General features: G+C 42.6%; 1 protein-coding gene and 1 pseudogene across 1 annotated transcript; both read right to left on the bottom strand.

Annotated features, from left to right (window-relative positions):
• The window catches only part of LOC126993758 (histone deacetylase 6-like), a 35697-nt pseudogene extending 12713 nt beyond the window's left edge, over positions 1 to 22984 (bottom strand).
• Positions 155 to 2825, bottom strand: LOC126993765 (uncharacterized). Its single transcript, XM_050852931.1, has 3 exons — positions 1707 to 2825; positions 828 to 1141; positions 155 to 295 (listed from the first exon to the last, which is right to left on the bottom strand). The coding sequence occupies exons 1-3, from the start codon at positions 2026 to 2028 to the stop codon at positions 269 to 271; spliced, it is 663 nt and encodes a 220-aa protein (XP_050708888.1). The 5' UTR covers positions 2029 to 2825; the 3' UTR covers positions 155 to 268.
• Positions 22985 to 27682: the final 4698 nt, after the last annotated feature.

Here is a 27682-nt window from a genome sequence, read left to right as displayed (position 1 = left end):
AATAAGAGAGACAGGTGATGCAAAACAGATTCAGGATAAAGGAAGGAGAGGAAGAGAAATAGGCGATGTGAAGGAAATATTTGACAAAGGAGTGATAATGATGAAAATAAAAGGCAGAGTTAATGTGGTGCCAGGGCCAAGCAGCGCCCATCTTGGCATCCCAGCCTGTTGGCGGCGACGGCCACGTTGTTGTAGAAGCAGAGGCCGTGGGGGCGGTCTGGCTCGGCGTGGTGGCCGGGGGACGGATGATGCCCACACCGGCCCTGGCTCAGCCTGCAAACACCTCGTCCACGACCTTCAAGGAAAGAGATTGTATCATTCCTACATTGTTTTCCTCCTCTTTCATTACTGTCAATTCCAAATGCATTCTTGAGGGTAGTGTATTATGACTAGAAAAAGAGTACATATAAGTGTGTGTATAAAAAGCATAGAATGCAGAATTTAAAAAAAAGATTACAGGCTTTTACCATAATTTTTTTCCTTCTCCTTCTCCTCCTCCTCCTTATTCTCTTCTTCCTCCAATCTGAATACAGCATTATTTTCTATTACAGGCTTTTACTATATTTTTTCTCCTCCTCCTTTTCCTTCCTCCTCCTCCTCCTCCTCCTCCTCCTCCTCCTCCTCCTCCTCCTCCTCCTCCTCCTCCTCCTCCTCCTCCAATCTAAAGACCCAACCATGAGCAGGGACTAAAGGAGTGACTCAATGCCATTCCTTTTCATCTCCTGCCTCACACAAATCCTCCTCCTCCTCCTCCTTTCTTTACCAACGTGAACACAACATTACTCTCTCCTACATGCACCTATGGTACTTCTTTCTCCCCCTCGTACCCGCAGCAGTGAGCAGGCCGAGAGCAGGCCACAGGCGTTGGTGGCGGGGTGGAGGTAGACAGACTTGTAGTTCTCCTGAATGGTCTGCAGTTCCTCCTCCCCTTGGGCCTGGAGGCTGAACATGAAGGCCACGTGTTCCTGGCTGTGTGGGAGCTCCACCTCCTCCCCCTGGGCCTGGAGGCTGAACATGAAGGCCACGTGTTCCTGGCTGTGTGGGAGCTCCACCTCCTCCCCCTGGGCCTGGAGGCTGAACATGAAGGCCATGTGTTCCTGGCTGTGTGTGAGCTCCACCTCCTCCCCCTGGGCCACCGAGGCTGTGCAAGGATGGAGAGAGAGAGGGAGAGAAGGGTTAGATTAGGATTAGACTCTTTCTTTATTAATATCTCTTTGGCATCATCTATAAATCTCTCTATTTCTCATTTACTCTCTCCCATTTCTCCTTCCTTTATCCAGAATCTGTTTTGCATATATATATATATATATATATATATATATATATATATATATATATATATATATATATATATATATATATATATATATATATATATATATATATTTCTCTCTCTCTCTCTCTCTCTCTCTCTCTCAATTCTAATTCCAACAATGAGAACAACCTCTTTGCCTCAACTCAACCCAACTGATCCTACTGGCTGACACTGCATCAAGTTTATAAAGCAGGTCCAAGGAATAGAGAGAGCTGCATACCCTCTATGCTTTACTATGGGTGGCTATACAGGTGTTAGCCAGTGCAGGTGTGAAGGGAGACTCATACTAAGCAAGGCGAGCAAGGAGAAGTAAACAACTGAACAGTGAACGACGGAGCAGTGACATAAACACGAACACACACATCATACAGACAGTGCCTCCACCACCCACCTGCAGCCGCTGGCCTCGCCCCAGCACCCCGGCACGCCCCAGCATCTCCCACACCCGCTGGATGCGCTCTGGCCGCTCTGGATGTTCCCTGTGTGTGGGGGGGAGAGGGGGAAAGAGGGTGAATTAGTGTGTACCTCTGTGTGTTGTGGTGTGAGGGAAACTTGTTTGGTAAAAAAGGTTGCTCTAGTACGAAGGTAGAAAGCTGCCTCAAGGGGTTATGTGTGGTCAAAGTTATGGTGGTTAAGTGTTGGTTAGATAAGTGAGGAAAGCTTTGTCTTCTAGCTCTGGTAAGGAGTATTAAAGCTGCCTGAATGGGTGACATATGTAACAAGGAATTGGGTGACAATAAATAAATGGTATGCAGAAAGTTGGAAAGTTAAGTTTAGTCGGCACAACATCTGTGGTCATATGCTGGAGAGAGACAGAAGGGGAAGGAATTATAGAAGGGAACAGATCCCAGGAGACGGGACACAACCCCCGATTAATACCTGGTACCCATTCACTGCTGGCTGGACAGGGGCATAGGGTAATGGAAAAGCCACCCAAATTTTTCCACTCCACCCAGGAATCGAACCCGGGCTCTCTCGGTTGTGAGCCGCGTGTGTTAACCATTGCACCATGAAGTCCTCTATAAATGGTATGTGTGAGGGAAACTCTGAGTCTTTTTGAGGTAAAAGCTCTGGTAAAAAGATGCCATGTGCTGCCTCAGTGGGTTTGGTGTGGACAAGAAATTCGGTCCAAGTAGATATAATTATATATGTGAGGGAAACTTGGTCTTCTTGGTACCAAGAGCTGCCTCGGGTACATCAGAGTAGTTAGACTGTCTTCATTATGTTTTGTCTGTAAATGAAAAAACACCTTAGTGTGTAGTGCACTTAACCTTCCGTAAGGCTGCGTGTTGCTCCACCTGCTCGTCACACACCAGACACAGCCTCGGAGACTCACTCAGCTTCCCTACCTCCCTACATACCTTCCCTCCTCAGCTGCAGCAGTTTCTCACCAGTCCTCTCCCTGAGCTGCTGGTCTGTGGTGTCAGGAGCTGCATGGTGTCTCTGGTCTGGAGGCGTAAGGGCCGGACACCCACCAGGCCTTGGAAGGAGAGGCTCGGGGTGAAGGTGCTGGGGTCAGCCTCGCCTGCACCTCCTGCTGGCATAAGGACCCCTGATAGTGAAGCAGCGCCAGTGCCCACTGGACGTACTCCAGGTTCAGCAGTGTCTCCTGAAGGCTGGGGAGGACAGGAAGGGAGAGGAAGGTCAATGTCGAGAAAAGAGCAGGTTAACTATAGGAAAAAGACATTGTTTCTGAGATCCAAGAAAGGGCATCAAGGAAAAATAAAACAATGCTACAGGCCCAAACAGCTTCCTCTTAATGAGCAGACATGGATAGGGAAATTAAAATAGACAGCGAGAGTAAAGTAAGGAGAATAATAATAATAAAAAAGAGGGACAAAAACAATATTAAAACAAAACAGTTCAATAAATCCTGCATCAGAGATAAGGCAGACAGAGATAGATAAATGGATATAGACAGACTGAGATAGATAGATAGATAAAGACAGATATAAGCAGAGATAGATAGACAAGCATAGAGATGGACAGATTGATACAGAAAGATATAGACAGACAGATAGAGAGACAGACAGACAGCTATCAGGCACCTTGGTGATGGCTGCAGGGGGGTCCAGCAGGGGGGCAGTGGTGGCCCAGCAAGGCACTGAGGGTGTGGGCGGCACTCTTGGCCAGGACGGCAGGCAGCTCCCACCCTGCACACACAACAGGGATTGCTTATTACCATTCTAATTATTATTATTATTATTATTATTATTATTATTATTATTATTATTATTATTATTGTTGTTATTACTACTATTATTATTATCAATATTACTATCATCCTGCTATGTAATAATAATTGTCTAAGCTATTTTTTTGATTTCTGTGCAATATTTTTTTTTTCAAGTTTTCAGTGATGTGTCAATTTTTTTTTTCCCAATTGAATTCTATAGGGAGGTAGAATGCATACCAGTGTGTGGATGTGTGGTGCTCAGTTCCTGCCACAATGTTTGGGTGAGGTCAGACTGGTCACCTCCAGCACCAGCGCCACCTTGCCCCACGCCAGGGCCATCAGCTGGGAGGTGAGGTGTGTGTACAGGCCTGGCCACACCTCCAGCACCAGCACCACCTTGCCCCACGCCAGGGCCATCAGCTGGGAGGTGAGGTGTGCGTACAGGCCTGGCCACACCTCCAGCACCAGCGCCACCTTGCCCCGCGCCAGGGCCATCAACTGGGAGGTGAGGTGTGTGTACAGGCCTGGCCACACCTCCAGCACCAGCACCACCTTGCCCCACACCAGGGCCATCAACTGGGAGGTGAGGTGTGTGTACAGGCCTGGCCACACCTCAGCACCAGCGCCACCTTGCCCCGCGCCAGGGCCATCAGCTGGGAGGTGAGGTGTGTGTACAGGCCTGGCCACACCTCCAGCACCAGCGCCACCTTGCCCCACACCAGGGCCATCAGCTGGGAGGTGAGGTGTGTGTACAGGCCTGGCCACACCTCCATCTCGCCCTGAAACACCAGATGGTAAAATAAAGTATAATAAATATACTGTATTATTATTATTATTATTATTATTATTATTATTATTATTATTATTATCATTATTATTATTGTGTTTGGCTTCCCTGTTAAGAGTGGTTACGTTTGTGATACAGTTGAGTAATTTGAATTTATAAAAGTAAGTACAGTTGTATGAAAGCAGATATGGAGGCAGGTCAACACAGGCTTAGTTAGAGAAAAATATTAATGAATTTAAAGCTAAACTTGATAAACTGAAATTTGGAGACAGGACCAGTGTAAAGCATCCTGTATATCACTAGGTAAATACACACACACACACACACATACAACCTCCACCCTAACAGACATACACAAGAGCCCACAAGTGTAGCTCAATTCCTATATATCACAACTATAGTCTGTTCACTTAATTCTGACCCAAGCTGACAACATAAACCTAAGCGTGGTCATAAGCACAGTGCAGATTAGCAGAAAGTGCTGCGTGAGATAAACACAAACAGAGGTTAAAAAAAAAACTTGGAAGCCACAGCAGCAGCCAGTCAGCACTCAGCTTGCAAACACGCTTAGGTTTATGTTGTCAGCTTGGGTCGGACTTAAGTGAACAGACTTTCGTAAGGCTTTAGGCCAAGAGAGAGAGAGACTGAGAGAGCAGGACTTGCCTTTTCACCCCCCACTGCCGAGTCATAACCAGCAGACAAAACACTATAACTAACTCAGGACCAAACTAGAAGAGAAAATAGTTGTGCTTAGGGTTCAAACGGCACACCAGGTTCAGTCTAGCCTCCTCCGATCATATGCTGAGGTTTGTGCATAGGTGTGTGTGTGTGTGTGTGTGTGTGTGTGTGTGTGTGTGTGTGTGTGCTCTGAGGGACAGTAGAGTGCTTGCAGCTATGAAAGGTTGGCAGGAAAAAGTAAAGGCCATCCAAAGCATTTTCTCAGATTCACGACCATTCAACTTTGAGGTCGGTAATATAAGACATTTTCACTTCTCACATCAACTAGGTATTTCTAAAGGTCAAAGAGGGGACCAGTCGGGTTCTAAGTAGTGTTTCTTTAGGTTCAAGTGTCATGCCCCGAGATTTTGATTTTATCTTTCCTACGACTCAATAATCCCACACGTCCTCTGCGTGTATTGAAACACAAGGGAAATTAATCAAGACAAGGAGAGGGTATTCACTGGCTGCCTGGGATTGAACCCGCGACCAGCGTGACGGGAGAGCCACTCCTTACCGAGTCGGCCAAAGAGGTACCTCACTGGCCAAGTGGGTTATGGGAGGCTCCCTCATCAGGCCTAGTCGCCCCACTACACAAGGAACAGAAGAAGGGCCAAACTATCACCAGGGTCATAAAACTACTCCAGGAAATGCCCACAACTCCTACGAAAGCCTTGTCAAATATGTGAGCTTGGGCGGCGAAATGTCTAGTACTATGGCCCCGAGATCCAGGTTATAACATTATGAGTAAATAGAAAAAGAGTAAATAAATATATTAAAAAATCATCAGACATGCTAAGAGTTGCTCCTGTAAAAGTGTGCAGAGCCTCATGAGTGGTAAGAAGAGAGTGTCACTTTCAGAGAGAGAGTGTCTTGATACTTCCCTCCTGAAAATGTTCAAGTCATAGGCAGGAGGAAATACACACAAAGGTCTTAAGGCTGTTCCAGAGGAAGAGATGAAAGAATGGAGATGCCAGAAACTCTTGCATAAGAGATTTGGATAGCACGAAGCCATGTGGTGAAGGGACTGAGGAAGCTGCATTGGTTGGACATGGTGTATGGTAGCATCAGACAGCCTGGCAGCAGCATGCAACTCAGCACCTGACCTCAGAGGCTACACATCAACACACACAACTGGCTCTGACCTCAGGACATCCCAGGGCAGCCTTATAGCCAGCCCACACTATCACCAACTCAGGGCTTAACTGTAGAGAGCAAAGCTTGCTGATATAATAACTATTACACTAATGACTTCAGGTATTGAAAAAAATATATTATCACTAAAAGATGTATGGTTGAGGACAAAAATGTTATATGATCACCAACTCAGGACTGAACTGTGGAGGGCAAAGTTTCATCATCATCATCATTTTGTTTAGCGTCCATTTTCACTCTTCATGAGCGGCTGGACGGTTTATGGCTGGTAAATCAAGACATTTTCAGTTTTTGGCACAAAGTTTGGTGAGAGAATAACACTGATAATATAATACTAATGACTTCAGGTATTGAAAAAAAATATTACACCATCATATGTACAGTTGAGGACAAAAATATTACACCATCATATGTACAGTTGAGGACAAAAATATTACACAATCACCAACTCAGGACTGAACTGTTGAGGGCAAAGACCGGCGAGATATCAACATTGCTTACACTAATGACTTGACGTACTGAAAGAAATTATGCATCATCACTCTCAGATGTATAAAACTGTCTGAACACTGTTGCCAACTCAGGACTGAACTGTGGAGGGCAAAGACTGGTGTGGCAATAACACTGACTATACTAATCACTTCATGTACTGGAAAAAATATATATTATCACCATTACAGTTGTGGAAAAAAACTATTACATTACTGACTGCAAAATTAGAGCACTGGCAATTGATGCATTAGTCCACAACTGATATGAGGCATCTCAAACCACAGAGACGTCCACACCAAAAGAGTGAGTTTGGAGATAATTAGGCTTGATACTTCCCATGTATTAGTAAGCCCCACAACTCACCTTGTAGGCCACAGGCAGCAGCACTTGGTGAAGGGTGGCCAGAAGTCATTATTTTTCACATGTATTAGTCAGCCACACAACTCACCTTGTAGGCCACAGGCAGCAGCACTTGGTGAAGGGTGGCCAGGAAGTCATAATGTTTCCCATGTATTAGTCAGCCCCACAACTCACCTTGTAGGCCACAGGCAGCAGCACTTGGTGAAGGGTGGCCAGGAAGTCATAATGTTTCCCATGTATTAGTCAGCCCCACAACTCACCTTGTAGGCCACAGGCAGCAGCACTTGGTGAAGGGTGGCCAGGAAGTCATAATGTTTCCCATGTATTAGTCAGCCCCACAACTCACCTTGTAGGCCACGGGCAGCAGCACTTGGTGAAGGGTGGCCAGGAAGTCGCGGTTGGTCATGCCGGTTGTGTTGAGTGGCACATCGAAGCTGAAGACCCTGGCCTGCCTGCCTGCCTGCCTGCCCGATGTAGTCGTAGTTGCTCTCCTGCAGGTTGGGCCAGTAGCTGCCGGGCTCGTAGCGGTGGATGGAGAAGTACAGCACTCTGGGGGGGGGACAGTGACCATTACTTCACTATATGCTAAGTAATGTCATTATCTCATCATTTTTTGTGTGTGTCCCAGTGGCCAGTAATGCTCATAGCTGGGCGTTATCGTAATAAGTTATCGTGATACTTTATCACTGATAACAAAATTGAGTTATCGGCCATCTGCTATTTATTTAAATATATATCGGTATTTTCGTTACTTTTGTAACCAAACTAGCGATAATCGCTACTTTTTCCGCCTTATTTTTTTATGTTACTCAAAAATCAATATATCAAAGAGAAAAAGCATTAACCTTTGCCCCCAAAATGATTATTCACTGCCCCAAATTTGATATTCCATATTCGTTTGTGAGCATGCCATGGTATTGAAGGCACCCGGTGTTGTGTTATTTGGTGTCCCATCGTCAAAAGCTACAAACACTTGTCTCTCGTGAACTGTGCATGTTCAGACCAATAAGCGTAGCCCTGTACAGTCTCACAAAGCTTTTTAACACATTAAGAGTTGCTGGAAGGTTGAATCAGACATACAGTACCACCATCATCGCTGTTTCTAGAACGACACTCTGTACATATAAATACAACTCGTACAGAGTGTCCTTTTAGAAACAGTGGGGATGGTGGTAGTGGTACTGTATGTCTGATTCAGCCTTCCAGCAACTCTTAATTACATTTAAAAATCTTTGTGAGACTGTACAGGTCTACGCTTGCTGGTCTGAGCATGCGCAGTTCACAAGAGAGCAGCATTTGTAAACAAAAGCGCCAGCTTTTGACAGTGGGGACGCCAAATAACACAACACCGGTTCAGGCGTTTCTAGTGTTACCGTCCATAGGTACGTGTCAACATGTGGTTTTCAGGTTTTGTAAGTTTTCTAAAATACAAATAATGAAAATTTGAATTCATCTTTGTTTTTTATTTGAAATATCAATACAGTTTCGTTTTCGCCTGTCGGACTTATCGCCAGCTAGTATCGGAATTGTGGATTTATATCGGGTATCGGTTATCGCCTATATTTGTGTCTCCAGTTAACGAATATCGGTTATCACCGATAAGGTTTTCCATTATCAGTTATCAGTTATCGGGAATAATGTTTTCTGTTATCGCGCCCACCTATGGTAATGCTTCTCTCTCTTTGTTTCTTTCTTCTTTCTCTCTCTGTTCCTCTCTGCTTCTCTCTTCTCCTCTTTCCTCCCATTCCCCTCCCTTCCCTTTCCTTTCCCTTCCCTTCCCTTTCTTTTCCTATCCCTTTCCTTTGTTTTCCATCCCTCCCTTCCCTTCTCTCCTTTCCATCCCTTCCTCTTCCCTCCCCCCATCCCCTCCTACCTCACCTCAGGCCTGCTGTGTGGCCTGTCCGTGGTGCACATCCCAGTCCACTATGAGGGTGCGGCTGAGGCGGTGTGTGTTGAGGGCGTGTCGGGCAGCCAGCGCCACGTAGTTGACGAAGCAGTAGCCGCAGAACTCACTCTCCATGGCGTGGTGGCCGGGCGGTCTGCAGGATGGAATTACAGAGGTGTGTGTTAGAGTATTGATGCTAAACAGTAAATGAAGAAGATGATAATGTGTCCTCTCCTCTTCTCTCCTTCCCTTCTCTTCTCTTCCTTTCCTTTCCCTTCTCTTCCTTTTTTAGATGCATGGAGGCCAAGTACAAAGCTGAGAGTGAGGAGACTGAGGTGGTTTGGGCACATGAAGAGGAGGGAGGAGGGTGAGGCATTGGGGACAGCTGTTGGGGTGGAAATTCCAGGCTGCCACCCACCAGGCAGGCCAAGGAGAGCATGGAGGCGGTGTGTTGAAAAGAACTTGGCAACACTGGCCACTGAAGAGGCTGAGGCAAGGGACAGAAATAGGTGGAAGTATATCACTGACTGCCGACAAGAGACATGCAAAGTCTACCCACAGTGGTGCTAACATTAATGACAGCAGACCTTTACTCGCGTTCCCAGGTGGAGGTGAAGGACTAACACACACACCTGACAATAGCAAAGCCGTTCTGAAGTCCCCCAGCAGCCACAGTGTCCACCAGGTCCAATGTGCTGCCCGCCGCTAGCAAGGCACTCTCATATGTGGCCTGGGGAGAGAGAAAGACTTATTAGCAGAAGAGGAGCAGCTATTGTGTGAGGCCTGACCCTGTTGTTGTATAGTGTATAGGGACTTTGTTATGGTGGATGAGCCCTGTTTCAATATAAGGTGATTAGAGTAACAGGGGTGACCAAATCAGTTAAGGCAGCGTTCTGTTGTAGTAGTTTTAGAAGTGTACAGGAATGATGAATGAACAGATGGATGAAGAAAAGAAGGAAAGAGAGAGTCAGATTGAGAGGCAAGGAAGAAAAGAAGGAAAAAGAAAGATTGGGAAGAAGAAAAGTGGGAAAGAAAAAAAGGAGAGAAAGAAAGGAAGGGAACAAAGAAAAGAAAGAGAAAGAAAGGAAGGGAACAAAGAAAAGAAAGAGAAAGAAAGGAAGGGAGCAAAGAAAAGAAAGAGAAAGAAAGGAAGGGAACAAAGAAAAGAAAGAGAAAGAAAGGAAGGGAACAAAGAAAAGAAAGAGAAAGAAAGGAAGGGAAGCAGAAAAGAAGGAGAAAGAAAGAACAAAGGGAAGGAAGGAATGCAGGAAAAAAGAAATGACGGAAGAATAAAATAAAAAAAGAAAGGAGTGATGAATGAATGAAGGAACCACAGAACACATACACACACATATATACATACACACACACACACACACACACACACACATATACACACACACACACACAAACCAGGAAACAAAGACTCACTGGATGGTAGAGTATGGAATCAAAGTGTGCAGCAAGGTCCTCCAGCTTGTTGGCGTAGTAGTAGCAGTAGTAGTAGTAGCAGTAGTAGTAGTGGTAGTAGTGGTAGTAGTAGTAGTAATGAAGGGAAATGAAAAAAAATATGAAAGGAGAAAAAAATATGAAGAAAATGAATATAACAAAAGAATGACAAAAAAGTATAAAATGAAGGAGTAAGTGAAGAAAATGAAGAATAAAGGGAGTGGAGGGAGGGTAAGGAAGGGAGAGAGAGGGAGGGTAAGGAAGGGAGAGAGAGGGAGGGTAAGGAAGGGAGAGAGAGGGAGGAAAGGCCGGGTCACACGAGCTTTTATTTCGGCAATTTTTGACGCCGGTACTTTTTCACGCCGGTGATCTTGCCTCCGGTGTGGTCACATGACACTAGCCAAAAAAGCGTTTTAGCTTGGCGGGCTGTAATATTTCGGCGCTGGGCCAAACCGTACTAGTATGAAAAGTCCATAAACAAAGCAGCGATCAGCTTGCCTGGTGTTCGTGATGGAAGAAGAGGACGTACTAGCTGGCTTGGCTCTGTAACTGCTCTTGAAAAAGAAGCAGGAAAATGAGAAGAGGAGGAAGTTATGGAGTCGTTGGTGGCTCTTGAGGAGGAGAGTGTGGCCTTCAGACTAATGAAAGAGCTGAGAGAAGAGGACCCGGCCACCTTGAGACAGTGGATACGCCTCGATCGGGAGCAGTTTGAAGAGCTGTTAGCCCAGGTTACTCCTCTCATAGAAAAGCAGGACACAAATATGCGGCAGACTGTGACTCCTGCTGAGCGTCTCACTCTGACACTCCGCTACACTCAACCCTCAATTTGGCGGACCTCCATTTGCCGGATTTCGGATTTGCCGAACAAGAGTCCGTGGGGGAAAAAAAAAAAAAAAAAAGTCCGGGACAAGTCGATTTCAAACTACCGCGCCAGACAAAGTTCGCAAATCGGGCACTAGATGGCAGCGCGGGCGGACATACACGTCTAGTACTGGACTGTACACAAGTCTGCCGCGTCACACGAGTGTTGTGCTTACGTGCTTGTCGTGGATACACCTCTTCTTCACAACGATGCCACCCAAAAACCCACCAAAGAAAGTAACCAAGCGTACAGCTAAACCTGTGCACCTTTCTGTGTCGCAAAAACTGGAACTTTTACGTAAAATAGATGGAGGAATGAGTGTTGCCCAAGTCTGCGAGCTGTATGGGGTGAAAAAACAGACAGTTTCGGACATAAAAAAAGCTAGAGGAAAGTTAGAAAATTATGCAGTTAAATTTGCTGTGTCGGGAAAGGGTGATGCAACTAGAAAGCATATGAAAGACCCGAAATGTGTTGAACTTGATTTGGCAGTGTACAAGTGGTATACCCAGGAGCGTGCATGTGGGGTGGAAGTGAGGGGAGTGGAGTTGGCCGCTAGTGCTGCTAAGCTTGCTGCCCACATGGGTATTGAGTTCAAGGCCAGTGATGGGTGGCTCTGGCGCTTCCGCAGGCGCCTTGGCATCCGCAATCTGGCTGTGACAGGTGAGGCTGAAAGTGCCGATGCTGAAATGATTGAACCTTTCCGTGATGAGTTGATGAAACTTATTAATGATGAAGATTTATCCATGTCACAAATATATAATGTTGATGAAACTGGTATGATGTGGCGGGCCTTACCAAGAAACACTCAGGCTGGGATGCATGAAAAGAAAGTGAAAGGAAAGAAGGTGAGTAAGGAACGCCTATCAGTGCTTTGCGGAGGAAATGCGTCTGGTACTCATAGGCTTAAGTTGACAGTCGTGGGGAAGGCAGCTAAACCCCGGGCTCTCAAGGATATTATGGACAAGTTACCTGTCCATTATTATAACTCATCTAAGGCATGGTTCAACTCTCATATCTTTACTGATTATTTTCAACATCACTTAGTTCCGGAAGTGAAAAACTATCAAGAGAAAGTGCTCAAAATAAGACCGGATGACGTGAAGGCTTTAATATTGCTTGACAATGCTCCCGCCCACCCTTCCTCAGATGTGTTAAAAAGTGCTGACGGGAAGATAAAAGCTATGTTTCTGCCCAAGAACACTACCTCCTTGATCCAGCCTATGGATCAAGGAGTTATAAGTGCGTTCAAGAGGATTTACCTACGTAAATACCTGGATGACGTGTTGGTTGTGCTGGAGACAGAGGATGATGCAGTTGAGGATACTAGAGGCAAGAGAACGTTGGCTAACATAAAAAACTACAACATAAGAGCTGCTATTTATAACATGTATGAGGCCTGGAGAGAAATGAAACACACAACATTTACTAATGCCTGGAAGAAACTTATGAAGGATGAAGATTACTGCGCCGATTTTGAAGGCTTCGAGGCTACAGACTTTCACCAGCTACTGAAAAAGTCTGGGGAAGAGGAAGTAACAGTGGATGACGTGGATGAGTGGTTGGAAGAAAATGATCAAACACAAGGAAATGAAATTCTCAACACTGAACAAATAGTAGCGGCTGTGACGGGTGAGGAGAGCGACAGTGAGGATAGTGACTCAGGTGAGGTGAAACCTACAGTAAAGATGAGCGTCGTTCGTGAATGTGCTGATGTCTTACTTAAGTTTGTTGAAGATTGCTCTCTGCAAGACATCCAGATTCACTATGATCAACTTCGCCTGCTTCGATCTAAAATCATTCGTATGCAACACGAGTCTGGCAGACAGACTTTGATAAAAGAGTTCTTCAAAGTGAGCAAGCCTGACACCACTGCCACCGCCACTGCCACCGCCACTACCACCACTGCCAACACTGCCACCGCCACTACCACCACTGCCACCGCCACTACCACCACTGCCACCACCACCACTACCACCTCTCCTCAACCAGGCCCTAGTGGTGAACATCTCAGGTCACATGACTCGAGTATGGAAGTCGTGTCTGATTCTGAGTAGACGAAACTACTGAAGCCGCCACTAGACCACACGGGATCAGATATCTACCATCAATATATCTACAGTAAGGTAAATGCTAATAAAAAAAACAGTACAGTACCTGTATATAGTATATGTATGTTGTATATGTGCATGTTGTAGAAGGTAATATATTATATTACAGGACAGTATAGGACAGCTATGCGAGGTGTAGTCCGGGGGTGGGTTGTGTTTCCCGGACATATATAGGGTAAAGTCCGGCAAGGGGGTAGACCCCCGGACATTTTCCATTGCCGGACATTTGCCATTCCCGGACAAGCCTTCCCCCCTTTTAGTCCGGCAAATCGAGGGTTGAGTGTATTTAGCTTCAGGTGAGTAATTCTAAAGTTTCACTGTAGACTATAACTTTATTAGGCTAATTTATTCAACCTAATTTAATTAGCCAAGTCTAGCCTTGTGGGATATTTGAATTCATTGGTATGATTAGACAGCCCAAATAGTGACAAATAGCTAGTTAACTGCATTGGCCCTTTTATTATATGTTTCATTAAGTGGCCTCCTGTGGTGCTGTGTCTTTCAAAATGAGATCATCATCATCATCATATTCAGCCTGGAATAGTGCAATGCAGGACATTCTTATCTGGGCACTTACTCCTGAGTTTGTGTTCTAGGCAGCGCCAGATAGAGCTACCATTGGGCCCTGGTGTGACAAGCAATTACTATAATTGTTATAAACACTATTAGCTACGAAAATCTTAATTTACACACATCATACCCGGGCGGCTGAGCCCCCTATGAGGCCGGGCCCTGGTGCTGAGATACCAGCTCCCCCCCTCTCTCGGGCCCTGGTTCTAGGCTCTGTTATATTCCAGGTTTCTGATCAAGATTAGCGGGGAAAACCTAAATATTGTCCACTGTATTTCTTTTAAATTTTAATTCAAAAAATTTTTAACCCCAAGAAATAGTGAGTTTCCAGAAGTTGTTAAAATGAGTTTGAGACATGTACGCCAAAGAAAGATATATTCTTTTCCCATAAAATAATGGGAACCCAAAGTTTTGCCAGGGAAAAGTCACATCATTTACTGATTTGGATTAGAAATGAGGGTCAAAATCATTCAAAACACATTAAAACAAACAAGTACCGCCAGTCACCAAAAACTGCCTGACTGCCATCACCAGCAAGCCATATCTCTTAACACAAACAAAGCTAACCTGACGTGAACATAACCCGGCTTAATTTAACCTAAACCTAGCTCCTATTGCCAGAGACTGCCAAAAGTAATTTCTTTTGAAAATATCAAAACTAGCTTTTCACGTTAATATTCATTTGCCAAAGGTGTTGTTGAATTTCAAAATGCTCACGAGGATATCTAGATATCTGTAACAGTAAATTAGAGATTGTTTATCATTGTGCACTTGTAAAATAAAACTGTCAATAGATTAGCATTGTCTCGAAAAAGTATCCTACAATTAACCAAGCCTTCAAATTTTTGGTAAATCTCTCGAAGTATATATGCTCCAGTTTGTTGTGAAGGACACCGATGGTGCATATGTTTCCCTCTTGCATGTAAAAGACACTATTGCATTCTTTTCCTGTTGCAAGTAATTTGCTCGAGATATTTATTACATTTAGTTGTTTAAATTAATCTAGATTTGGCTGGCTTTAGGTAGGTTACGGTACCTTCTATTTTATTTGACGATATCAATGTCAAATGTTCAGCACTTTGCTAGTTTCATAGGACAGGAAAAGCATAGCTGGGCACGATAACATAAAACCTTATTCCCGATAACCGATAACTGATAATGAAAAACCTTAACGGCGATAACCGATATTCGTTAACTAGAGACACAAATATAGGCGATAACCGATAACCGATACCCGATATAAATCCACAATTCCGATACTAGCTAGCGATAAGTCCAATAGGCGAAAACGATACCATATTGATATTTCAGATAGAACAACATTGATGAATTCAAATTTTCATTATCTGTATTTTAGGAAACTTACAAAACCTTAAAACCACACGTTGACACGTACCTATGGACGGTAATACTAGAAATGCCTGAACCGGTGTTGTGTTATTTGGCGTCCCCACCGTCAAAAATTGTTTACAAACACTGGTCTCTCGTGAACGGTGCATGCTCAGACCAGCAAGCCTAGACCTGTACAGTCTCACAAAGCTTTTAAACCGTAATTAAGAGTTGCTGGAAGGCTGAATCAGACATATAGTATTGTTACCATCCTCGCTGTTTCTAGAACGACACTCTGTACGAGTTGTATTTATATGTACAGAGTGCACGTCGTTCTAGAAACAGCGAGGATGGTGGTACTGTATGTTTGATTCAGCTTTCCAGCAACTATTAATGTGTTAAAAAAGCATTGTGAGACTGTACAGGTCTACACTTAATAGTCTGAGCATGCGCAGTTCACGAGAGACCAGTGTTTATAAACAAAAGCGCCAGCTTTTGACGATGGGACACCAAATAACACAACACCAGATGCCTTCAGTATCATGGCATGGTCACAAACGAATATGGAATATCAAATTTGAAGCAGTGGATAATCATTTTTGGGGCAAAGTTAAATGATTTTTCTCTATGATATATTGATTTTTGAGTAGCATAAAAAAATAACCAAGTGTTTTAATTTTCATGATCTAAGTATGAAATCTCATCACCGAAGACATTTCATACCCCGAAGTTTTTTCATACAACACCGGGCCACGCATGCGCAGTAAGGAGACAACGTTTTTTTTTCTGAGAGGCGGAAAAAAGTAGCGATTATCGCTAGTTTGGTTACAAAAGTAACGAAGATACCGATATATATTTAAATAAGTAGCGGATGGCCGATAACCCGATTTTGTTATCAGCGATAAAGTATCGCGATAACTTATCGCGATAACGCCCAGCTATGAGGAAAAGTCTTGGGGTTATTAAACTGGCTTACTATTTTTTTTGTGAAATTACTACGGTATTGTATTAATTTTGTCATGTTTGTTTGTTTCAGAAGAGTCTTACCGGTCACTGTCCTGTCAGTTCAGGATGTCACAACCTCATATCCACTATTGTCCCATCAGTCTGCAAGGCAATCTACGAAGTCTTGCGACCAAGGCACGTCTCCCTACCAAGAACAGAAGAGGAGTGGCAGAAAGTGGCAAGTGATTTTTACACACAGTGGAACTTTCCTATGTGCATAGGTGCTCTTGATGGGAAAAGAATTTTGATACAAAAGCCTATAAATTCTGAGTCAAGTTTTTATGATTACAAGGGTCATTTCAGTGTGATCATGATGGCACTTGTTGATGCAGATTGTAAATTTTTATATGTGGATGTCGGTTCTTGTGGGAGAGCAAGTGATGGTGGTGTGTGGGACAGGTGCACTCTGAGGCAGGCAGTGGAAAGTGACATCCTGAATATTCCAAAGCCTCAGACAATTCCCTTCACTGGAACGGAGTGCCCATATGTCTTTGTCGGAGACAATGCTTTCCCTTTGAAGAAATATCTGATGAAGCCGTACCTGGGCAGAGGTGGAACAGAAGAAAGTGTGATTTACAATTACCGCTTGTCTTGTGCTCGGAGGATATCAGAAAATGCATTTGGAATTATGACAGCAAGATTCCAGGTCTTTAAACAACCTATAAGAATTGCTCCTAAACATGCAGAGGACATAACCCTAGCTGCTGTAGCCTTGCATAAAACGTTGAGGGAAAAATCAAAGGACATATATTCTCCGACAGAATTATTAGACCGAGAGGATGTGGGAAACGGAAGGCTGCAGCAGGGACAAATGCACCAGCATGCAAATGCTGCAATGGAAGGCCTTCATGCAGTTGGAAGAGGACACACCAACGATGCCAAGGAAGTGCAGGATACACTGAAGGACTATTTTAATAATGAAGGACAGGTCCCATGGCAGGCACAAATGGCACTTCTGCACTGATATGAGATGCAGCATTCATAAGGTACTAAAATAAAATAAAATTCAACTGAACTAAAGTCATTTTACCCTTTTAATTTCAATCTGAACCTGACAATGTATATCTAAGCAAGTTTGTAAGTTGAGCGCTGATTAGCTGCTGCTGTGATGTTCAAGTTTCCATGATTTTATTTTACAGAAACGTGAACATTACAGAAGCAGCTAATCAGCGCTCATTTTACAAACTCGCTGCAGTTTAGGAGTTAAAAAAAAGATCACAAATGTCAAAATAAATAATTCTTTTAACTGAAAAACTATAAATAACCTTCAATATTTCCTGAATCAATCACAGATGTTAATAAAAAAAAATTCCTGAATCAATCACAACGTCAATAAAAAAAATTAAAAATTTAACAGAAAGACTATATCTAACCTTCAATATTTCCTGAATCATTATTTACTCTTTCTATGACCTTGGCTATTTCACACATGTGTTTGATCTGTTTGTCAAAGGGCATTTTCTCTGCTACAGACTCAACAAGTCTACCCATATTACCTGCAATATTATTAGAACTTTGTTTGTTTCTAAAGTAATCACTGAGCAATTCTATTGAAGTATCAACAGGATTAGATGTTTTAGGGGTGCGTTTTCTCTTGCTTGAAAGAGATGCCAATTCCCCCAGTTGAAACTGAATTGTACCATAACATTTCAGTTTTGCAAAATTGAAACCAAGCCGATTGTGTTTTGCACACGCCTCTTCATCACTTGTATATTTATATATTTACCTCTCTCATGCTGGAAGGCAGCTCAAAGGTAGATTTGCTTAATGTCAGGTCATCCTGTACGTCCACCAAATAAGTGGCAACATCATACAGTGGCCACTTCATGCCTGGACATCCTGCAGAGCCACTTGGAGCATCTCTAATCTTCTTGCATTGATGCAAGAAGTATGCCTCAAGATTCTTGAATTTGATTCGGACTTGGTCTGCAAAACATTGTTGCATGAGTTTTCAGGAAAATAATAAACATAGTACATAATTTTTTGCTACCATCAATAATATGACTACAATCATAACATAAAAATTAAATCAGTCACTTGTTCACTGGTTTGAATATTTCAATCGGAAATTAAATAAAACTGCAATGCATTTACTTCGTCACTCAGATTTTGCATGTTTTGATTTGCAAGTTTAGGCCAAGATAGATTAATAAGTTGAATATAATATTTGCAGTTACGTCAAAGTTTAATGAAGTTTACTTGCATTAATAATGGTTGATTTATGGTAGCCGAAGTTAAGTTAGCTTAGAATAATTTGTATTACATCAAATAAGCTATTAGTGGTAAATGTTCAACATTTTACTAGTCTTCCGAAACAGAAATATTCGGGGAAATATTCAAACATCTTTAAATCCTATGTATACCCTGACTTCATTTTACCTTATCCAAACTAATCCAGCCTAATGTCATACCTGAAGCACCATGATATAATTTAATGTAATGAAAAAAGCTAACCAAACCATATACAAGTGTATCTGAACCATTCTAACCTGACCTGACATGAGCTGGCCTGACGTATTTCACAAACACACAAAAAAAATATGAGCAATTAACCGTTTCACCCAACCAACGATTTTTTGACGTGGTTCATGTTTTTCTGGTGATAGATGTAGTGAACTGCACAATTTTGTACCTCATTTCCGTCGCAAATGTCTACTTTTCGAGTTATTCAATTCACTACATCTATCACCAGAAAAACATGAACCACGTCAGAAAATCGTTGGTTGGGTGAAACCAGAAATTGACCAAAAATATTTGACGGAAATAAATACAATATTGGGTAAAGATTCATTTTTTACACCCCTTCTACTTTTTAACTACACTAACACTACCTTAACTGAACACTATCATAACCTAACACTGCTCTAACTTAAGAACATAAGAACGCAGGAGTCTGCAAGAGGCCGGTAGGCCTGTACGAGGCAGCTCCTTTGACCCTAAGCTCCCGTGTATCTAACCCCACCTAATATCGCTGTCCATGAATTTATCTAGTCTATTTTTGAATGTGACAATTGTATTGGCACTCACCACATGACTGCTAAGCCTATTCCACTCATCCACCACCCTGTTAGTAAACCAATTTTTGCCTATGTCCCTGTTGAATCTGAATTTATCCAGTTTAAACCCGTTACTTCGTGTCCTACCCGGTTCTCTTACCAACAAAACCTTATGAATGTCTCCCTTATTAAAGCCCTTCATCCATTTATAAACCTCGATCATGTCTCCACGCACCCTTCGCCTTTCTAGAGAATGCAAGTTTAACTGTTTGAGTCTTTCCTCGTATGGCAAGTTTCTCAACCCCTGAATCATCTTAGTCATCCTCCTCTGCACCGATTCTAACATTTTGATATCCATTCTATAGTAGGGTGACCAGAACTGAACCGCATAGTCAAGATGAGGTCTAACTAATGCTAAATATAGTTTGAGGAAGACTTCGGGCTTCTGTTGCTTACGCTCCTGAAATAAATCCCAGTACCCTATTAGCTCGATTTCTAGCTTGAATGCATTGTGCCCTTGGACGGAGATCAGAGCTCACTAAGACCCTAAATCCTCTCGCACCCAGACCTACTTATGAGAGTGTCATTTAAGCAATAGTTGTGTGAGGGGTTGTTCCTACCTACACTCAGAATACTGCACTTCCCTACATTGAACTCCATCTGCCATTTATCTGCCCAGTCATATAATCTGTTGAGTTCACCTTGGAGAATACTAGCGTCCTGATCCGACTCAATTACTCTACCGATCTTGGTATCATCTGCAAATTTACTAACATCACTACTAATTCCTGTGTCTAAGTCATTGATATAAATAATAAACAAAAGTGGACCTAATACCGAACCTTGTGGGACCCCACTCGTAACACATCCCCAGTCAGATCTTTTACCATTGATTTGCACTCTTTGCTTCCTATTGCTAAGCCTTACCTAAATCTAACCTAACTAAAACCTAACACAAACCTAACCGAAACCTAGCACTAACCTTGCCTTAACCTAACCCAAATTGCAAGGAGTGCGCCTTTTACATGCAAAATGGACCATGTGTATGATACAGGCGTAATGCTGGCAGTTTTTGGTCATTACCTACTTTGCTCTGCACATAAATCCTTTCTCTACACACATTTTTCCCAGCATCACAACTGCCATATCTATAACTTATCACCTGCAGTCGCACTGGGTCTGTTTATTGGTAACATATGAATATAATAAAGCACTTCTTACCTCCATTTAGCTGGCTCAGTTCAGGGAATTCCACTTTCAATGCTTCCGCAACAGATTTGAAGGCCTCCTGTCTGAGCTTTGTCTTGTGGTACATAGAATCCTTTGGGTCCCACAGAAGCCTCTTCTCCCTTACAAGCTCTAGGAGTAAGGCCTCAGAGTTTCGACCCCACATATATTTTGTAGATGCCATTATTAGAGGAGCAGGAGGAGGCAGCAGCGAGAGTGGAGCATTCAAACGTTGTGTACACACACAGCTGAGGAGTCTAGGACTGTCTTTTCCACAGCACCACATAGCTATGCCATGTTTTTAGATATGATGTATTGCCTTTTTAATGCAAATACCACCTCAATTACTTCAATATGGTCTTAGTAATGTATGAGGTGAAGCCATGTTTCTATCAAAGTGTTCTCAGTATCGGGAATACTTGACGCGCATGTTCATCTCCGTCCATATCGAGAAGAGAACCCGTGTTTTGGAGTTGCCGGTGCCGCCGATGGAAAAATTCTCAAAATCGATGAAAAAATTGCCGAAATAAACGCTCGTGTGACCCGGCCTTAAGGAAGGGAGAGAGAGGGAGGGTAAGGAAAAGAGAGAGAGGGAAGGTAAGGGAGTGGAAGGAAAGTAAGGGAGGGTAAGGGAGTGGAGTGAGGGTAAGGAAAGGGGTGGAGGGAGGAAGGGCATTATTATTATTATTATTATTATTATTGAGAATTCTGGGAGGGCAACAAGGTAAAATAAAACAATGCTCCAGACCCAAAGTTCCCTTAATGATCAGACAAGGATAGGGAATACAAGAGAGACAGTGACAGCAAAGTGAGGAAGAGAAACGGAAAAAGGGGGACAAAAAACAACACCCAAGGTTCACTTGAGGAGCCCAAGCAGCTTGCAAATGATATATAGCTCCTAAGAAACACTTATTCATCATTTACCTTCCCTGGCAAAATGTGAAAGCTGAAAATTTTCCTTCCTTTATTCCCTCCTCCCTTTCATTTTTACCCTCTTCCCTTCCTTTCTTTCTTCCTCCCTTCCTTCCATTCTTCCTGAAATCTGCCAAACCTCCATATACAACTCTCCATTCAAGCACCAATATGACCTATGGAGAGAAACAAACAAACTCTCTCTCTCTCTCTCTCTCTCTCTCTCTCTCTCTCTCCTCTCCTTCCTCTCCTCTCCTCTCCTCTCCTCTCCTCTCTCTTGCACACATCAGATATGCAAAATGATTATCCCTTGCCTGTGAGTGTGTGTGTATTTACCTAGCTGTATTTACCTAGTTGTGAAATACAGGAAAAGAGCCGTACTAGGCTCGTGCTGTCCCGTCTCCATAACGCTTATTATCCAGTTTGGCTTTAAATTCATGAATCATTTTTGCACACACAGTCTCCTTGTCAAGTCCGTTCCATGTTGTTGTGCTTCTGTATGAAAAACTGTATTTCTTGATGTCTCTCCTACAGTCGCTCTTCTTCAATTTCTTACTATTGCCTCTTGTCACACTTCTGTCACGTACCACTAGGTCTTCCCTGTCCAATTTCTCCAATCCCTCTTGTATCCTGTACAATGCTATTAGGTCCCCTCTTTCTCTTCTGCTCTCCAGTGTTGTTAGTCCTAATTTCTCCAGTCTTTCTTCATAAGTATGTTCTCTCAGAGTTTCCGTTAATTTAGTCGCTGCTCTTTGTATTCATTCCAACTTTCTAATTTCTTTCTTCAATCTAAGTGATCACATTAATGCTGCATATTCCAGTCTTGGACGTATCATCGATGTTATTAGTGTGTGTGTGTGTGTGTGTGTGTGTGTGTGTGTGTGTGTGTGTGTGTGTGTGTGTGTGTGTCTGTGTGTGTGTGTGTGTGTGTGTGTGTGTGTGTGTGTGTGTGTGTGTGTGTAGTCCTAATCGGTCAATCAGATTGTATCTTACTGACAAAATGTGTGTCAAATGTAGCAATTTCAATATGGTATGCCACGTAAACTGTACTGCATTGTAGGGATCTTGCTTTTCCTGTCCCTCAAGCCTGGACATCTAATGCCACCAAGTAATGAAGGGGAAAAAATTCACACTAAGCTGCACACAACTTTCTACTCTGTCTCATTCCTATGCTATACAAATCCCTTATGCAGGAGTAAACCACCGTCTAAATTTCTTTATCCCTTTTGCTGGTACACTCTGGAACAAACAAGCTTCCTTTGCCTGTGTTTCCTCCTGCCCATGACTTGAACTCTTTCATGAGGAGAATATCAAGACACCTCTCCACCTGTAGCTGACTCTCTCCAGACCACTCACTTCTATCTACTTTGACGGGAGCAATGCATAGTGGGCTTTTTTCCCCTTGAGCTGCTTCATTTACTGGACAAAGGAAAAAAAAAAAAACAAGAGCTTCTCACTCCCTTGGCCTCTGCCTTTTCCTGACCTACTAACAAAGACCAGAGCTGCCCAGCCTCAACCTCTGCCTCACCTGCTTCTCCAGACTTGCCATTGGTTGCTGCCGCTGCTGTGCCCCCGGCAGGAGGCTGACCTCGCAGGGATTCCTGGCTGACTTCTTTCTCTGGGGCGTGTCTTCCGTCATCCTGCAACACAAAGGTTCACCTTCATCAACTGGTTAAGATTTATTTCAGTGGCAATATTTGCCCAAGGTTTTTGATATGGGGTGATTTTCAATAATTTTAAATGTAGAAATTCAACTGTCACAAAACAGAGCCTTGAGGACACATTATTGTGGGGATAAATGCCTAACAGATAGGTAATAACCAATATCTATAACCATTGCAAAGTGGATCACAGGGATTTATCAAAAATTACCCGGTGTGCTGCCACTCCATGTTTTCTAAGGTGAATACAAACCCATCAAAGCCTGACATGATAACCAATATCTATACCCTTGCAAAGCATATCAAGAATTTATCAAAAATAATATACAATAATCAGTGGTAGGCATTGCAACCAAGAAAGGATCTTGCACAAGCACTAGGTAGCTTATGACACACTTGTGAGACCAACACTGGAATACTGCTCCACGGTGTGGGATCCTTACACACACAGAAACACTGATAGGCTAGAACAAATCAACACCAAGGCGGCAAGGTTCATTACAAACAATTACACTCAAACGCCTGGCATCACAACACGGATCAAACAACAGATAAACATGGAACCTCTTCACATACACAGACAAGCACACAGACTTACACTTATGTACAAGATCGCAAACACTCACATTGACATTGACCCACACACATACACAACACAAACAGTCAACGTACTCGTAACACACACACCCATAAATACCAAACATATCACACTAACACTGACGCATACAAGCACTCATACTTTCTATGCACCATAAGTGACTGAAACAGCCTCCCTCAACAGATTTTAGACTGTGGTACAATAGACTCACTCAGACAACAAATACACACTCAGTTGTCACCACAACACACCAACACTAACAATTACACTTGATTCACTTCCCTCCCCCACACACCCGGCTCCCCCGTCCCCCAACAGCCAACACAAATATGCATGTTATGCACCTGAATGGGTGCCCTGCGTATTATAAATCAAGATCAAGGTAATTTTGCTGTGCAGGTGTAACTACTAATTTTGCACTTGTGCACCGGCATGAGTGCAATATTACACAAGACTGAGCACTGCACTGCTGATATTTACTGAAGAACAACACTGTGCAAGTCATTGCACAGCACCCCACCACTAAACTTAACAGATCTATTCAAATTCAACATCACCTGCTGGGTGGGGCTTTGTCCCCATCAACCCTTCCTTGGTTTAAAATATCCAAAATCTGACACAGCACCTCCTTAGGGGGGCATTACCTTTGTTCCCCCTTGGCCCCTGGTGTGTGTCTTACCTAAATTTCTTACCTAGATGGGGAGAACCCCATCTAGAATCAGGTGACGCCTCCAACGAAGACAGCAAGTAGATTGTCCTTTAGATGTTCTGATGGTTGGCTAATGTGGCATCACCAAGACCACACAAACAACTGCCATAATACTCTTGAGTAAGTGTCAAGACAATATAGTCAGGTTGGCAATCCCGAGTGGAGAGACAGCACAGCACAGGACACAAGTTTACAAGTTGAAGAGATACTCAACAACCCAAAGTCAATCAAAATCATACAAAATTTGACCGAGAGAAGTGTGGAGATGCCGTTTGAAAGCATTAACAGAATTCACCACAACAACTGATTCTGGTAAATTATTCCAAATGCTAATGACCCGCACAGAGAAGAAACGAGCTCGAACATCAGTATTGTAACAAGGAACAAAAAGCTTAAAGGAGTGGCCTCTCGTGTCTCTGTTGAAATTTCTAACAAAGAGGTGACCTAGATTCGGACAAAACCCTTCCAGAATGTTGAACACCATAATGAGATCAGCTCTAATCAATCTTCCTTTAATGGAATAAAGACTCAATCTAGCGAGACGTTCACTGTATGGCAGATCTTTGGAAACCGGTAATTTTCTTGGTCCACCTCCTCTGAACATTTTCTAAAAGCCTAATGTCTCCTGTATAACCAGTGAACCAAACCACAGAGGCAAAGTCCAAGATAGGGCGAATATGCAAGATAAAAACTGTCTTCATGAAATCAGGAGATCTGCAAAGGGTACCCTTTAGAATACTGTAACCAATGCCTCCAGCCTTGCCAGTGATTTCTCTCACATGCAAATGAAACTTTAGGGAGGAATCCACCCTGACCCCAAGATCCTTATAGTTATCTACATCTTGTATGGGTTGGTTTACAATAAAATATGGTAAAGGAGCAGGAGCATAAAGGAAATTCCTACAAAAGTCCATTCTGGCACATTTGCCAACTGAGAAAGATAAACCCCAAGAGCTGCTCGTGTTGTAAAGAGTATTGATGTCTCTCTGCAAAATACTGTGAGAAATTAATTGGTTAGACTTATAAATTTTAGTAGCTAGGTATAATTTACGATCATCAGCAAATAAACAAAACTTACAATTTAGTTCTGAAACAACATGATTAATGTAAATGAGAAAAAGCAGGGGACCAATTACAGACCCTTGGGTAACACCACTGCTTACATCCACTCTATAACTCTTACTTCCATGGACAACTACTTGCATCTTTCTCCCACTCAAATAGTCTTTCAGCCATCCCAGCAAACACCCTACAATCTCAATACTAGACAGCATTGTGAGTAATAATCTATGATTAACAACATCAAAAGCTTTCTTGAAATCAAAAAATATCACATCCACTGACATACCACTATCATAGAAATGAGTCACGTAGTCATAAGTAAACAACAGTTGCTCGAAAACTCATCTAACCTATCTAAAACCATACTGATGCTGTGAAAGTAAGTTATTATCTTCCAAATAAGAAGTAAGTTGAGACACAATAATTATTTCAAAAGATTTACAGCACACTGATGTCAAACTGATTGGTCTATAGTTGAGGGGATCAGAATGGATTCCACCTTTGAACATAACATTAGCATCTTCCCAGTCTGATGGGACTTGCATTGATAAAAGAGATTTTCTGAACAACAAGAACAAAGGATAACTAATGGAGGGGGCACATCTCTTTAAAAATACTGAAGGTATACCATCAGGGCCACAACAAGCAGAAGATTGCACCTTAGAAAGGATATTCTCAATTTTAAAAATATCAAAACTAAATATATTAAATATAAATGAATTGTCACAATGCTGAACAGGATAAGAATTCAATAAGTCAGCAGAAGAAAATACACCAGAGAATGCTTCAACAAAAAGATCTGCCATGTCAGTTGTGTCAGCGCACCAGCCATTATCTCCATACAGCGGTCCAATAGTAGGACGCTGAACCTTCTTGCTATGAAGATAGCAGTGAAAACGTTTAACATCAGGATTTTCGGGAGAAACTAAAGATCTTTCATACTTAATTACAGATTGGTGGACAGCATCTTTATGTTGAACAGATATTGTCTTAAAAGAATGCCACAACCTCAAGGCTATTGGGGAAGATCTGCCAAACTTTGTCCGAGCATCCTTATACTCCAACCATACTTGTCGTTTATGCCGTTTTAAAGAAGGAGGTATAGATTTTGCCCAAGGAGGTTTCCTGATTCATGTTGCTTTCTTAATTGGAATAAATAGCTGAATGGTATTAAGCATTAAACTTTTAAATCTTAAATATGATTGTTCAATATCTAAGCCAAGGAATTCATTATCCCAATCAAAATTCAAAATGTGATGGCTTAACAAGGTGTAGTTGCCATTATAAAAGTCAAAGTTGTTATGTACATTATTAATGTTTGGATTAGAACCAAATAAATACTCAAACAAAACTGGAAAATGGTCACAACCTGGAAAGGGGTCTATTATATCGACATGGGAAATTCTATCATCTTCAGATGTAAAGACCAAGTCAAGTATATTATTAGACCGGACATAGGTACTTTGCATAACCCACTGCATGAGACCCAAAGATGAAAACAAATCTAGAAATCTAATATCAATAGAGGAAGTGCAATAAGGAACCTCAGTGGACCAGACAACAGTAGGAAGATTAAAGTCACCAACCAGTATTAATTCTTTACCAACACAGAAAGATTCCAGGTATGAAACAAGAGCAATATTATCTTCCAAAGAATTACTTGGGGGCCTGTAACTACTAATATAGTAACGCCAAAATCAGGCAAAAATACCCCAACAGTATTCGGATGATCTGAATAAGTTTTCCCCACTTTAATATCTCGAATGTAAATCCCAACACCGTGAGTTCTTAGATTTAAGGGAGAGTCATTTCGGAGAAATTTATAACCCGATATACTGATAACTGGATCAGAAGCATTGCAAGTTAGCCAAGTTTCACAAACACAACATACCCCAATACTGTGACTAGAAACGAACTCTGCCAAAAAGTTAACTTTATTGATTAAACAGTTGAGATTCAAAAGAACAAAAGTAATGAAGAGGTTATCTACAGAAGAATTACTCAGATTTTGCCAAGAAGAAAGTTCTATGTGAGGTTTTTTTGAGGGTTCCCATCTTTTGAACATACTTCAAGGTTAGAGGCAGAGGATGCAACTAAGTGAGATGTGGGAGGAGTATGAGGGGACTCAAGAATGGGCAAAACAACAGAGGCTAAGCTTTTGTTAAAGATGTGTGAAGAACTAGCAGGCTGGAAGTTCCTCATGGCCTGGGCAGAAGCCCGTTTTTTCCGCAGCTCTTCCCGCTGATTGTAGGTGAGGTCCCTAGAGATAAAAATGTTGGAAAACTGGCTCCCAGAAAGTTTACTGCA

Source organism: Eriocheir sinensis, unplaced genomic scaffold, assembly GCF_024679095.1.
Source record: "Eriocheir sinensis breed Jianghai 21 unplaced genomic scaffold, ASM2467909v1 Scaffold67, whole genome shotgun sequence".
Lineage (NCBI taxonomy): Eukaryota > Metazoa > Arthropoda > Malacostraca > Decapoda > Varunidae > Eriocheir > Eriocheir sinensis.
The sequence above is the reverse complement of the archived record's forward strand: the minus strand, read 5'-3'. Positions and strand labels throughout refer to the sequence as shown.

Coding starts and splice junctions, on each gene's coding strand:
- LOC126993765 (XM_050852931.1), bottom strand. CDS start 2,028: ATGTCACCCATTCAGGCAGCTTTAATACTCCTTACCAGAGCTAGAAGA. Junction 1,142..1,706: donor GGCGAGGCCAGCGGCTGCAG/GTGGGTGGTGGA, acceptor ATCCTTGCACAG/CCTCGGTGGCCCAGGGGGAG. Junction 296..827: donor CGGCCTGCTCACTGCTGCGG/GTACGAGGGGGA, acceptor CTTTCCTTGAAG/GTCGTGGACGAGGTGTTTGC.